Consider the following 15880-nt stretch of genomic DNA (forward strand, 5'->3'; position numbering starts at 1 on the left):
AGCGATGATCCATTTATGCCATAAACAGATCTAATAAAATCCCTCCCAAATTCACCCATACAGAACAAAACACACAAGTTATGAGATCTTACTTTTCATTTTCCCTCAGCTTAGTCCCTTATTCATCAGGGGTCGCTACAGTGGAATGAACTGCCAACTTATCCAACATATATTTTACACAGCGGATGTCCTTCCAGCTACAACCCAGTACTGGGAAAGACTCATGCACACTCACAATTACACACTCATACACTACGGTCAATTTTGTTGAGCCAATTCACTTATAGTGCACGTGTTTGGACTGTGGGGGAAGAAATATTAGTTTTATAAAATGTAAATAATAATCCATCTAATCTTCTGTGACTAACAGAACTGACGCTCGACTTAGTAAACAAACACAGACAGATAAAAATCCATCTCAAACACTCACCTGAAAACAAATCGGTCACAAACACACAAGTTATGAGATCTCAGCTTTATAAAGTGTAACTAAATCCTCAACGTCTGTAAGTAACAGTACTGGTGATGCTCCATGTATGACATAAACGCTTCAATAAAACCCAAACTCTTCCACTCGCAAGGAAAACCCCTCATAAATCACTCAAACACAGCAGTTATGAAATGTGAAACGCACTTACAAGCTCATGCTGAACACACTATTCCTGCTGTTTTGTCCTACGCTGAGCGTCTACCTGCGCACACGTGTGTGTCCAGACACTGGAGACGTAAAGCCAAGCTCTTCCAACTCAAAACACACACAGCAGATCCACAAGAGCCTCATGTGACTTTCTGCTTTTAGACCTGGTTCACACACACACACACACACACACACGCTCTCTTTCAGCAGGAGGGAAGAGAACTGAGCGGCGCAGTGAACATGGACACACACACACAGACAGACACACACACTGGAGGGGCGTGTACTTTTGAGTCTTAGTGTAAGTGTGTGTGTGTGTGTGTGGCAAAGTCAGACAAAAAGGAACAGGAAGTGACATTAGAGATTCATTGAGGGGAGTTTGTGGCTTTGGATCTTTGATTTGTTTCTCACTTTTGTGTGTTTCTTTACTTTGGCTTCACTGAAGTCAGACAGCGTCATCACAGGAAGGGAAAACAAAGCCATATTTAAAATTTAAAGGCACAGCGCACCCAAAAATGAAAACTCAGTCATCATTTCTTCACCCTCTTGTTGTAACATATTGAGTTCATTCATTCATACAACACAAAAAGCGAAAGTGTGAAGTGTGTCGTGTTTGTAAACAGTAGCTATGCTTTTATGACAAATAGTGTATATTTAAGCTTTTAAGGTTTAAGCCTTTATGGGGCAGTAATGGAAATATTCTTTGGAAATAATCCTGGAGTCTTACTGGAGGTTAAGTCAATGAAGTGTGCATATACAGTGCAGTTGAATTATTCGCCCTCCTGTTTATTTTTCCACAATTTCTGTTTAACGGAAAGCAGATTATTTCAGCACATTTCTAAGCATAATAGTTTTAATAACTCATCTCTAATAACTGATTTATTTAATCTTTGTCATGATGACAGTAAATAATATTTGACAAGATATTTTTCAAGACACTTCTATACAGCTTAAAGTGACATTTTAAGGCTTAACTAGGTTAATCAGATTAACTAGGCAGGTTAGGGGAATTAGGCAAGTTATTGTATAATGATGGTTTGTTCTGTAGACTATTAAAAAAATTTGCTTAAATGGGCTAATAATTTTGACCATAAAACAAAACAAAATAAAACAAATAAGACTTTCTCCGGAAGAAAAAACATTATCAGACATACTGTAAAAATATCCTTGCCCTGTTAAACATCATTTGGGAAATATTTAAAAAAGAAAAATTGAAAGGGGATAAATAATTCTGAATTTAACTGTATATCATTTTTTTTTGACATTTTATCCGTCTTGTGGGGGCGGGAAATATCAGAAACTAAAAGCATTTGATTGGCCAGGAGATATGATGAGAAGCTAAAATTGCGTAGTGATGTCATAAAAATCATTGATCCTTTCTGACAAAAGAGAGAGACTGTAAATGTGTAAATCTTCTAACTGTGACTTTTGTCTTTGTTTTGGAGCACACTAGAAGTCACCCCCCTCCCACCACAAAATAAAATTATGTCCTTTTAAACAAAATGTAAAATAAGTCTCTGATGCCACCTGAGTATATGTGAAGGCTCAAAATACTCTTTTATAATTCTTTGAAACTGAAGCCTCTTTTGATCCTTATTGTGCTGATTTGGAGACTGTCGCTTTAAATTCAAATGAGAGTGTGCTCTTTTTAATTAAGGGCGGAGCTACAAATATCAGCTTAGTGGCAGATTCAATAGCAAGACTAACGCTCTATGCTAATGAGGGAGAGGTCATCACTAGAGGGCGGGGCTTTCCTCCTCTGATGACACGTACAAAGGGGGAATGCCAGTCTTTCTGCAGACTGTTTTTATCAAGTGTGATTATAAAAATAAAATTAAGTGAAGTTTATTCATAAACTAATTTCGAGAGGATCACGTGCTTATGATTGACACGGCTGGCCCCGAGTCAAGCTAATGTACGAACCACCAATCAGACTACTCCTAACCAAGTATAAATAACCAAACACCTTACCTTTAGTCATCTTCGTCTTGAAGAATCCCCCCTTCCACCCCTTCGCCTCCTCTTTTGTCTACAGGGCAGCACGGCGGCCCAGTGGCTAGCACTGCAGCCTCACAGCAAAAATGCCTCCGGTTCGGGCATCTACCCAAACGGTCAGCATTTGCGTGTGGAGTTCATGTTCTCCCCGTGCTTGCGTGGGTTTTCCCCGGGTCCTCCGGTTTCCTCCCACACTCCCAAAAACATGACACTTAAGTAAATTGACTAAACCAAATTAGCACCAAATTTGATTCAATTCTGTCGGCAACGCATCACCTTAGCAACCCTCACGCAGCAGGAGGGAGGGGGGTTCTCGAGATCTACCCGAGCTCAAACTCCCCTCTCGCCCTGCAACGGGAGGGAGCCCCGGGCTCGAGGCTCTCATGAGCTCGGGGCTCTCTCCCGGGACAGCATGCCAAACTAGCTTATTACCAATCATCAGCTAAGTGTGAACTCTTGAAAACATTTTTAAAATTAGAAGCTGGTTATATTCACAGACTGTTGACACACAACTGTGTTTAAACCCCTTTTAAAAGTGATTTTCGCATAGTAATGCTTGTAAATTGCTAGTGTAAAATGACATTATGAGAAACTCATGCCCAAGAATAACATCAGGAGGCCAAAAAGCGCCACATGAGAGTAAATCAGAGCCTCTGCAATACTCCAGTGTGTGACAGACTGAAGCACGCCGGACCCTGATTGGCCGTCTGCAGCTATATGTGTTTGACCTCTAACCTCGACCACACCTCTACTGACCCACAGAATGACCTGCAGTTCACATGCGCCAACACGTGCCTTCACACAGCCCATATCCCAGCATGCAACAATGCTTTAAACAGTACATAAATCACTGCAGTCCCTGAAACTCCCAAAGCATCAAAACAGAGCAATGTGCGAACAGAGATGGCATCATGTGTTTGTGTGTTGTAGCCAATCAGAGTCACTGCCTTATAAGGGCAATGGTATGTTGGACAAAACACCTCCACTTTCTTTCTTTCTTTCTTTCTCTCTCTCTCTCTCTCTCTCTCTCTCTCTCAAACTCTATCTGTAAAATAAAGTGAACAGGTACATTTGACATCTAAATTATTCCCTCTCCTGTGATCTTTTTGTTTTATTTCGGCTAGGATAAAAGCAGTTTTTAATTTTTTAACACCATTTTAAGGTCAATATTATTAGCCGGCTTAAGCAATGTTTGTTTTTGATAGTCAACAGAACAAAATCACTGTATTCAATGACTTGCCTAATGACCCTAACCTGCCTAATTGACCTAGTTAAGCCTTTAAATGTCACTTTAAGCCGAATAATAGTATCTTGAAAAATATCTAGACAAAATATGTACTGTTATCATGGCAAAGACAAATGAAAACAGTTATTAGCAACTAGTTATTAATGTTCATTTTAATTAATGTGAGTGAAACCATTGTAACTTGAGTGGATGTCTTAAGTGGATGTAACTTAATTTTTTGAAATAATGCAAATAACTTAAAAAAATTAAGGCTTACTTACTTTATGTAAAGTCAACTAAAGCCTGATTTATACTTCTGCGTCAAGTGACCGGCGTAACCCACGGCGCAGGCAACGCGCGTGGCTGTGTATTTATACTTCTGTGCGCTGTCTCTGTCGGTCTGCATTAACACTTCCTAAACGCTAGTTGGCAGTGAGGTGTAAATGTTCCTCTGTGTCAAGTTTCTTCGCTACTTTTTTGCTTTTCCTGAACACTTCCGGGATGTACAAGTGGTTCAAACTTGCTCATTTTGAGGCAGGAACCGGCGGACGTGCAACAACTTTAACTATGAGGTAAACACAAAACAAAACTTTGCATCCGGAGCTCCTACACGGGACTCCACACTTGTAAACAATCGCTCGCGCTGTGTCGCGCCATTCGCGCGGCTCTCGGTCCCGCCCAGACTCGTCAGCGCTACCGAGCCGACCAATCACAGAGCTTACGCTACGCGTCGTTGCGACGTGGAGTTACATTTTTTGAGAGGTGCACATCAGTGACGCGATGGCCACGGCGAAGGGCTATGCGTCAGCGCCGTAGCATACGCCGGTGTTTGACGCAGAAGTATAAATCAGCCTTTATACCTGCCAACACTCCTGTTTTTCCCGGGAGTCTCCCGTATTTCCAACCTATCTCCCGCCACCCTCCCGTTTTGTTATTTCTCTCAGAAATCTCCTGTAATTTCTTTTTACACCCCCAGATCGCCGACTGATATAGTATCCGATTGCAGCGGCCGCACGAAACCTGGTGCATAGTAGGGTTGGGCGATGTCGACCAATTTGGCAATTTGCGTTTTCAGCGGACGGAGGGCTACGCCGTGGCCGTCGGCATCGCTGACGTGCACCTCTCAAAATATGTAACTACACGTCGCAACGACGCGTAGCGTAAGCTCTGTGATTGGTCGGCTTGGTGGCGCTAACGAGTCTGGGTGGGACCGAGAGCTGTGCGAGTCCGATAGAGCGATTGTTTACAAGTGTGAAGTCCAGTGAAGGAGCTCCGGATGGAAAGTTTTGTTTTCCATTTACCTTATAGTCAAAGTTGTTGCACGTCTGCCGGTTTCTGCATCAAAATTAGCAAGTTTGAGCCACTTGTACATTCAGGAAGCATTCAGAAAAAACAAAATACCAGCAAAGAAACTCGACACAGAGGAACATTAACACCTCACAGTCCAGTAGCGTTTCGGAAGTGTTAATGCAGACCAACAGAGACAGCGCGCAGAAGTATAAATGCACAGGTACGCGATTTATATGTGCCGTGGGTTACGCCGGTCACTAGACGCAGAAGTATAAACCAGGCTTAAAGCGTATTAGTAAAAATGGGGTCTAAGTGTGTGTATTTCGTGAGCGTGTTTATGACGGGGGCGGGGCGGAGGATCTGCAATGCCGACTCAGCATCGTGTTGTCTATTTGCCATCAGCGATGGACGACGGCATTGTCTATCAGCCCAACGCTAGTGCATAGCATAGTACAGTTTCGTACCCAGTTCTCAGCTGTTTTTTTCACACAACCCTACATATCCCGGATTTACAGAAACAAGTTTTGGCAGGTATGATTTACTCACTTATTTTAAAGGGGGCCTATGAGGACAGAACTGTGTGTAGGTATAGTGTGTCCACAGTCATATTGGGGTGATAGAAACACAATACATCTCTTCTTTTCAGCATTCTGACATTAAAATAGGATCAAAATCCCTCCCATTTTGAGGCCGACCGCAACGTGACATAGGAGTAAGGTTTCACCACCCACCAAATTGATTGACAGCAGCGTATTAAGTCTCTGTAGTAACACATGTAATTATACCAACAACACAGGACATGCGTAAAGCCACTGGATTAAAAGATCTGTTCGGCTCTCTGTGATCATCAATCATCATCAAATGTGATCAAGAATGTGTTTAACAGGTTTAAAACATTTTTAAAACAGTGCATGTTTGTAAGGAATTACAGCGATTTTACCATCTTTACTCTATCACCATAGCCTCATGTCAGTATAATTATAAAAGTAGACACTTCAATCCCGGTTTGTGAATGTTAAATCAGGTTTATTTTATACATCAACATAACGAATATCCATACAGCAGTGGATATTAACGTGTATCCTGTCACATTTGCTGAGCAAAAACAGTGCAAAGTTAAATGCTTGCACTGTGCATGTGTGTGTGTGTGTGTGTGTGTGTGTGTGTGAATTACCTTTGTAACAACATTGTGTGTGACTCATCATTGCAGAAAGGTTAGAATTAACCTCACAACAAATACATCAAATAATCATTGGGAAAGTTCTTACTGTTGTATATCTCACAAACGTTATGCGAGTTATGTCTGTCACTGCGCTGTTTATCTGACACAGCCGAGGCACACTCTGACAGGCATGTGGGAACGGTGGGTGGGGAGAACATGCACTAAAGGCACAGGCAACAAAAACATCTACAAGATGCTCAGAGCTGAAAATGACAAACTTCTGAAAGCTATAATAAATAATCCGATAAGTGTTTTGAGCTAAAACTTTATATCAATTAAAATATTACTAAAAATCACTTTTTTTTGTTGTATGCAGGTAATCATGTGCAGCGGGTAAAAGGTGTGCTTCAATCAGTCTACCATCGCAAGTATATTTCAAACCTGTAGGAGGCACTGCATCCCTCTCTTTTTCTGTCGCTCACATGATCTCAAACATTTCTGTCCGTTTCTCCCATTTCTGTCTTTCTGGCAGGTTTTCATTGGTTTTGAACACATTAGTCACGCTCATTTATCACAAACTCTCTGTCAGTCACACTAATAGAGAGATGAATATGAACCACACATAACCTCAAATCCATCCACATTTCATCAGCACCACTTCTCGCCATCCACTTCTGGAGAAAAATCCTTTACTTCACTCTCAAACTGAAGACATATATGTTTTAAAATATAACTTAAAACACACATACACAACGTGAAAGACAAAATTATTCGCCCTCCTGTGAAATGCTTTTTCAAATATTTCTCAAATGCTATTCAACAGACACCTTTGTAAACATAGTTTTAATAACTCATTTCTAATAACTGATTTCTTTTATCTTTGCCATGATGGCAGCACATCATATTTGACTAGATATTTTTCAAGACAATAGCTGTGTCTCATTTCAGAAGCTGCATTCTCTGAAGGATGCCGACTTCAAAGGTGAGTCTCTCAAAGTCCACACAGGCTGAACCGAGCGTTTTGAAATGAGACGATCTCACTTACAGCAACCGTAACAGATGCCGTTAACAAACGGTAATAAAGTTTGTAATTCTTACAAACATTTTGTCAGAAGGACAGAAAAATTTCCTTTTCTGTCCGTCGGACGGCTCACCCGTTTGACTTTCATTCACCGTCATTCATTTTAAAAAGCACCCACTCTATTTTATTTGTATATTTTTTACTGGAACGCATGAACTCTGCAGGTGCCTGATAGTTAGATGTGGAGCTAACATTAATTAGATTCACTCTAGTGACCTGCATTCATGTTAGCACATCACGTTCGATGTGGTAATTTCACAGTAGGAATACACACAGGTTCGAAGACTCGTTCTCGCCACCTACAGTGCAATTCAGTCAGGTACATCTGCACATAAATATCAAGGTGAAAGTCATCATAGCTTGCTTAGAACAGACCCAGCTTCCAACCCAACTTTGAGAATAGATTAACAGAGATATTTTTTTTTATCGCCCGAAAAGAGTCTCACGTCAACGCAGCACGTTAACGGCCAACCACTAATGTATGTATATATATATATATATGTACTAATATATATATACCACTAATATATATATATATATATATATATATATATATATATATATATATATATATATGTATGTATGTATGTATATACAGTATATATATGTATGTGGGTGTGTGTATGTGTGTGTGTGTGTGTGTGTGTGTTTATATATATATATATATATATATATATATATATATATATATATATATACACCACAAATATATATATACCACAAATGTATATATACCACTTATATATATATATATATATATATATATATATTAGTGTGTGTGTGTGTGTGTGTGTGTGTGTGTATATATAAACAAATAAAGTTTTAAATGAGCATTTTATACAAACAGTTTAACAGTTTAGAGAAAATGTCTGACAAGTGGGCCTTCAATAATTATTCAGAGAAAAAAAGTGGGCCCCAAAGTGAAAAAGGCTGAGAACCCTTGGTGTAGAACCACTTGATGATAAGTAAATAATGAGCAAATTTAAAGGTACAGTTCACCCAAAAATCAAAAATGTGTATGTGTGTATGTATGTGTGAGTGTGTGTGTTTGAACTGACAGAAGGCAGATTACAGTCAGACTTAAAACAAGATGTCTGACAGAAAGATTATTGTTCAGGGTCAGAGATCATCTGACAAAACCTAAAAGTCTGACATTAAACAATGTTACGACTGTGGAAATATTTAACACATGCACACACACACACACACATAAAACACACAAATGCATCTCCAATTATGTTGAAATTGTGGTCGGTCTGAAGTGTTTACTGCCCTCTAGTGTTCACAAAATCACTGTGCGATTCACTTGTACATCATAATAAAACCATTCTGAGGGAACACGCAATGGACTACATGTATTTTGTGCATGACAGTCCACATCAAGAAAATACTAAAGTAATTTACAGTACATATTACAGTCAATTGTGTTTTAGAACCATACTATAGGCCTAGAAGTGTATTATGCTGTTCCTAATTATGACAAGTAAACATAACATTTAGTGTATTCTGCTATTCTAAAAAGAAATAATGAGGTGTGTTGATGTGTAACTTTACATACAGTAGGTGTGTGTGATGCTGAAGTTGATGTGTATAACTCACCACAGGTGTGTATGACGCTGAGGTATTTGCGGGTGCCGCGATAACAGGGATCTCCAAACTCTTGAGTGGAGGCGCGAACCACACAGGAGCGTTTCCCTTGACATCGTGATGTCATCACCTGCAGAGCCACATCTGACGAGCAGTCTGAAAACACAAGAGCACACACACATTGACACTGACACATTAAACATTAAAGTATTTGTGTGTGTGTGTGTGTGTGTGTGTGTGATAGAGAGAGAGAGAGAGAGAGAGCGCGTGTATCTGACTTGATTATGTCAGATAACTTTGAAACCTACACAACTGGTCAAAAGTCAGGGGTCAGTAGGATTTTTAAATGTATTAAAATAAGCTTCTCCTGCTCACCGAGGCTGCATTTATTTATTCAAAAACACAGTAAAAACTTTACAATAGTGAAATGTTATTGCACTGTGAAATAACTGTTCGTAAATACTTTCAAATTTAATTTAATCATTTATTCCAGTGATTTTAAAGAGGAATTTACAGCTTCCAGTCTACTCCCGTCTTCAGCCACATGATCCTTCAGAAATCACTCTAATAATAATAATTATTATTATTATTATTTATATTATTATTGTTCTTCTTATTATTATTTTTAATGATAATAGTAATAAGAGCAACAATAACTGGAGTAATGATATAATTTGAAACTACATACAATAAGAAAGCAGTTATTTAATATTTTACAGTTTCATTTTTTGCACAAATGTTTTGATACCTCAGGCTGTTGACGTTGCAATCCATCTTTCACACGCCCCCATACTCAGGCATGTAATCAGCCGAGGATAAAAAAGGAAGACGAGACCCCCCCCCCACCCCCCCCATATGTATAGGCTTTACATGTTTCTCTCTCTCTCAATTCAATTCAATTTAATTCAATTCAATTCAATAATTGCTTTATTGGCATGACAAATGTTACAAAAGTATTGCCAAAGCAGTTATAAAGTTTACATAAAAAGTAACATACATATAGAATAAAAAAACAGGACACAGTACACAGTAACTAGCAGTAAAAAAGAGGTGATATTTATATATAATTAAATAACATTTTAACAATACATCATATTATTCAATATATCACATTTTCTTCTCTTAAACTCCGACAAAACAGAATTATTACTTATTGGGCCTAAATCTTGCACACAGCAGACCTCGCAACTCAATCTACAATTAGAGGGATACAAAGTTAGCTTTAGCTCTACTATAAAAGATCTGGGTGTCACGTTAGACAGCAATCTAACTTTTGAAAACCATATATCCCATGTCACAAAAACTGCCTTCTTTCATCTGAGAAATATCGCTAAATTACGAAATATGCTATCCATCTCAGATGCAGAAAAGCTAGTCCATGCTTTTATGACTTCGAGACTGGATTACTGTAATGCTCTATTTGCTGGCTGCCCAGCATCCTCTATTAACAAACTTCAATTAGTACAAAATGCAGCAGCCAGAGTTCTGACCAGGTCTAGAAAATATGATCATATAACCCCAATTTTATCCTCCTTACACTGACTGCCTGTTAAGTTTCGTATTAAATTTAAAATATTGCTTCTTACATATAAAGCTCTAAATAATCTAGCTCCTGTTTATCTAACCAACCTTCTGTCTCGCTACGAACCAACTCGCTCTTTAAGATCTCAAAATTCAGGGCTTCTGGTAGTACCTAGAATAGCAAAATCAAGTAAAGGAGGTCGAGCCTTCTCTTTCATGGCTCCTACACTCTGGAATAGCCTTCCTGATAACGTCCGGGGCTCAGACACACTCTCCCAGTTCAAAACTAGATTAAAGACCTATCTGTTTAGTAAAGCATACACTCAATGCATCACCTAGCGGGTTGCACACAGGCTTCTGCATCTTGCTTATATACACTATGAACAGCAGCTACGCTAATTATTCTCTTTATTCTGTATTTTCACCTGGGGATACTCATCCCGAGGTCCTCAGATTAGGCGGAGTCACTGATTGTATCCAAGACCAGCGACGTGATGATCCCAAGGATTCCATATCCGGGACCAGGCCATATCCTGAGCTGCTGCTGCGCTGATGGTCGTGGGGAGTGGAGAACATGAGTCTGATTCCAGCGACGCTTCAGGTACAGACGAGTCTTCGCTGAGGCCATCTTCCAGCCTATACCACGGCGAATGAAGTTCTGCACAAGACTTTTGGCCAGCGGAGAAATTAAAATGGTCGTGCCCAACTGAGTCTGGTTCTCTCAAGGTTTTTTTTCTTCACTCCCATCAGGTGAAGTTTTTTTTCCCACTCCGCTGTCACCACTGCCTCGCATGGTTCAGGATTGGTAGAGCTACGCATCGATGAATTTGCTCTTCAGTGTTTGAACTCTCAGTAATGATTAAATCACACTGAACTGAGCTAAACTGAACTGAACTGAACTTAAACACTAAAACCTGAACCACACTGTTCCAGTTACTATGACCATTTATGTGAAGCTGCTTTGACACAATCTACATTGTAAAAGCGCTATACAAATAAAGCTGAATTGAATTGAATTGAACATTAATAAATCTCTCTCACTCTCTCCCTCTCTCTCTCTCTCTCTCTCTCTCTCTATATATATATATATATATACATACATACATATTTAGAGAGAGAGAGAGATACTATGTAGGGTGATCTTGTCTTCCTTCTTTTTTAAAATTAAAAAATAAGTTTTGGTGTTGTTTACAAAAAAATAACACTAAAAGAAAATTATTTTCTTATTAAAAAATAAACAGGGGGTTAATAATTATTTGTGTGATTTTAAATAAATAATACAAACATTACATCTGGGCGATATATAAAACTTTCAGATCGCCATATCATCACAGGGTGAGATCGCCGATACACGATACTATCGCATGGGGGAGCGGCAGTGTTACGTTTATGTATATTTAATATTTGATTATTATAATTGACCATATTTAAACATATTTAATAACCTTTCGGCAGATTTTTTTTTTTTACCTATTTAAGAACCGACTGCATTTGCATGACGTTTGATCTTGGATATTAATTCAAACCAATGCAAATCATCACCATACCTTCCAACACTCCCTTTTTTTCCCGGAGTCTCCTGTATTTCATACCCATGATGATCATTGATCAACGACTGCAACAGGTTTTATCCTAGAACATTTGAGCTGGTTTCAGAGTTCTTTCATTTTCTTCTTCAATTGTGTCATTTTTACAAATCGTTTTATTTAGCTTGTTTGTTAATTAAATTCAGTTTTGTTATTTAGTCTATTATTTTACGCAACAAAGTTGCAAACTAATTTGCTATGAGATGTAGCTGTGCCCTCATGTGCAGCTCGCGCTTCAACTGCTGCTGCTGCTGAGAGAGAGAGAGAGACAGAGAGAGAGAGAGAGACAGAGAGAGAGAGAGAGAGAGAGAGAGAGAGAGAGAGAGAGAGAGAGAGAGAGAGAGAGAGAGAGAGAGAGAGCGCAAGAGAGCAATCGAAATCATTCATTTTTGTCCAAAAGTGTCGGTCAGTTGATGTTGACGTAAGCAGCTGAAGCTGTCATATTATTTGTAGTTAATTTATTATTAATGATGATGTTTAAAAGTAATAATACTATTCATTTTATTCAATAATGCAATTAAAACATGTGTTAGGTCTACATTAATGAGAAATGAGGTAAATATCGTCTTTAAAATCGTCACAGGTTTCAGCTCTTGGCGATATATTTGCCTATCGTCAATACACGATACTATTGTTTAGCAGCACAACCATCTAAGAAAAATAATAAATATTATTTTTATATAAATACTTGATATTTGATTTAATGTACGTTTTTGTTTCATCAGTTTCAATGTTTAGCAGTTTAATAGTCACCGGGTTTAACAGGTTTATGGTTTATACTTTGTACTTCAATGTCGGGACAGATCCACACACCGCTAGACAGCGCCATTAACTCTCTCTAGTTCTCTTGTGTCCACAGAATATACACTTTTCTGTAATGTAGTTGAATTTTTATTCGAACATGATAAATAAACAACCAGTCAGTCAACAATTCCTATACTGTAAAATATTAAGTCCAGTTGAACTGAGTAGCCTAATATACTGAAACATTCCAACCTGAAAAAATATCATCCATCATTAGCAGGGGAGCAATTACACGTTTAATGAGGGGTGTGCGGGTTCAAGTTCTGTCTGCCTTATATGTTCTATTTTATCAAAATGTTATGGGCAAACTTTTTTTCTAACTAAATTAAAATAGTTTTGAGCAAAAACAGTTACCAAAAGGCCTGACGCATCAATGTAATACATCATAAATTTACAAAAACATGTATATGGGATAAAAATGGATCTTGATAGAAGTATTATCAAACATTTCAGTTACAAAAAATGTGAAAATTATGACTGTTCATGTGTCAGTTTTAACAGGGTTATGAATCGCCATAATCAAGTATATAAAATTCATTTAGTGGAATTTCTTCATCCAAATATTATTTTCTATTTTGTCTGAAATCTATTGAGGTCTGTACTTACATAAACAAAGATTTTGTGTAACCCCTTATATTTTGGCAAAATAATTAATTAATAAAAAATAAGAGTTTCTTTTTTTTTTTCAGATTATTCTTATAACTTTACAGCTCAGCTGTACTGTATGTGTGATTTGACAGTTTATTTTGATAAAAAAATAGTAAGCAGTTACATCTACATGAACACTTTAGACTTGGCTGCGTGTTATTGTTTTAAATGATTTTGAATGAAAACGTGTGTGTCAACGTATGCAACCCATGGTATATTTTTTTATTTAATAAAATACAATATAATACTCATATAAACAGAAAATAAATATGTTTTAACAAAACATTTTTATTTATTTTTGTTATTTGAAATTTTTAATAAGAATCATTTCAAAAATAGTTTTGGCACAATGGCACCCCCCCATGTGTGGCACCCCTATGCGCCGCATATACAGCATACCCCCTTTTTGCACCCCTGACATTAGTAAGAGTTGATCACTTTCACTTCCCCTCAGTTTTAATTATTTATAAATTATGTGTTTATAAATTTGTAACATCATCGAAACATTAAGGCATTAAATTTGAGGTGCTAGACTGTACTAAATAAATGACATAAAGACAGATAACTTTCAGAGGACAATAACAAATGTGTGTCCTGGCTTTATTTATAATGTACATAGAGCCCACGTGGTCGTAACATGCAAATGTGTTCATAGCTGCATTTCATAATCAGCAGCTTCCTAATGCATGCACATTATAGGACTACACAATATCATTATAACCCCCCCCCCCCACACACACACACACACACACTCTCAAAAAGAAATTTCAGATTTGAGCAAATCCAGGGGGTCGCCTCATTGAGCTTGGAAAATATGGAAATCTGTATTTATACAAAAGAATCCCATCCCTGCATACTGATTGCACAGTAACCCCGAACCATGATTTTTCCTTCACCAAACTTGACTGCTTTCTGTGAGAATCTTGTCTCCATGTGTGTTCCAGTAGGTGTTCTGCAGTATTTGTGATTATTGGGATGCAGTTCAACAGATGATTCATCAGAAAAATCGACCTACTGCCACTTTTCCAAATGATCAACTAGAAGTCAAGTTATTATTTGTTGCTCTTACAACTGGTACTGTATAGATGGTTTTATCTCTCCTTCTACCCCTAAATCCAACCCTAAAACAATCTGTGTTTTTACATTTTTAAAATACTTCCTTCTGTGTGATTTACGAGTTGCTTTTCTCATGGAGACCAAAAAAAAACTGAGCCCGCAAGGTCAAAAATGACTGCTATTGCTATACTTGTGGGGACATTTGCCTCCATACATTACCACATTACCTACCAGTGGCAGAGCCAGAGGGGTGTCCGGGGTGGCACTGGACACCCCTGACATCCGATTGACCACCCCAGGTGCCACCCCAAAATTTAATTTGCTGCTGGCAGTTCCTGAAGCTGATTGGCATCACATTTGTCTAAAGACGTTATTGATTTTTGCCGGCATGCCCGGCGACGCACAAGCAGTGTTGCCAGATTGGGCGGTTTTGATTTAGATTGTTTTTGCATTTCGGTGGGTTTTGGATAGTTTTTGGGCTGTAATCAGTCAGCTATATCTGGCAACACTGCGCTCAAGCTATTTTTAAATCAAAGACGAGCCGAAGATAAGATCATTGTTTCAAGTGAGATGAATAATAATAATAATACATCAAAACTTAATATTTGTAATATGTTTTATAGTTTAGCATAAGGTTTGTTAGCTTAGGAACCTTTATTATCTGCTGTGTAAGTTAATGAGGCACCAACGACATGAGTTAATTTAATGGGAAAGAGATCAGTTTGCTCTTAGACAGTTAACGCTATACTTAATCTATGCTAGTATTACATGCACATTCCATGTATGCAAGTTATTATGTTTAATTTACGATGCTCAAATATTTTGCTAATAGGAGAAAGTGATGTTAGGCTAGCTGTTTGTGAGTAAATTTATTTGAAATGGATTAGCCACCTCATATACTTTGATTTTATGATGCTGATTTTAATGTGCAGGTATGATAATGGATATTTTTTATTAGGATATACGTGTTTCTAACTGGATCAGACGTAACCAGACTGTACTATTTTTGCACAGGGTCAATTAAACATAAAAAGAAAGGGTGAAATATCAGACTTCTTAATAAAGAAGCACAAACAGGCAGACCAGGTTGTAACATACCCTAGCCTTTGCACTGGATCCCACAGCAGCAGTCCCACAGCAGTCCATACCTGAGACTAGGTAAGAGTCAGTGTGGTCAGACTTCAGGTCCACCAGCAGGTCAGAGCATATACTGGGCACTTACATGTTTCAACCAATGTTAGAATTTAAGCTGAGCTTCAGGAATGCTCCACCAAAAAAAATCAAATCC

At 38.2% G+C, this 15880-nt stretch overlaps 1 protein-coding gene across 4 annotated transcripts in view; it reads right to left on the reverse strand.

The window, feature by feature from the left end:
• Positions 1 to 15880, reverse strand: part of eva1aa (eva-1 homolog A, regulator of programmed cell death a) — a 119988-nt gene that overhangs the window by 43259 nt on the left and 60849 nt on the right. For 2 of the 4 annotated variants that reach the window (XR_012396101.1, XM_017352719.4), the window contains exon 5: positions 8990 to 9133. Coding sequence is in view for 1 of the 4 variants with exons in the window: in XM_017352719.4 (XP_017208208.2) it covers positions 8990 to 9133 (144 nt within the window). In the remaining 3 variants the exon portion in view is untranslated. Of the gene's footprint in view, positions 1 to 638; positions 917 to 8989; positions 9134 to 15880 lie in introns of those variants that run through there. The other 2 variants (XR_012396102.1, XM_021468705.3) reach the window with 2 other exon arrangements.

The sequence above is a fragment of the Danio rerio genome, chromosome 20 (genome assembly GCF_049306965.1).
Source record: "Danio rerio strain Tuebingen ecotype United States chromosome 20, GRCz12tu, whole genome shotgun sequence".
NCBI classification, from domain to species: domain Eukaryota; kingdom Metazoa; phylum Chordata; class Actinopteri; order Cypriniformes; family Danionidae; genus Danio; species Danio rerio.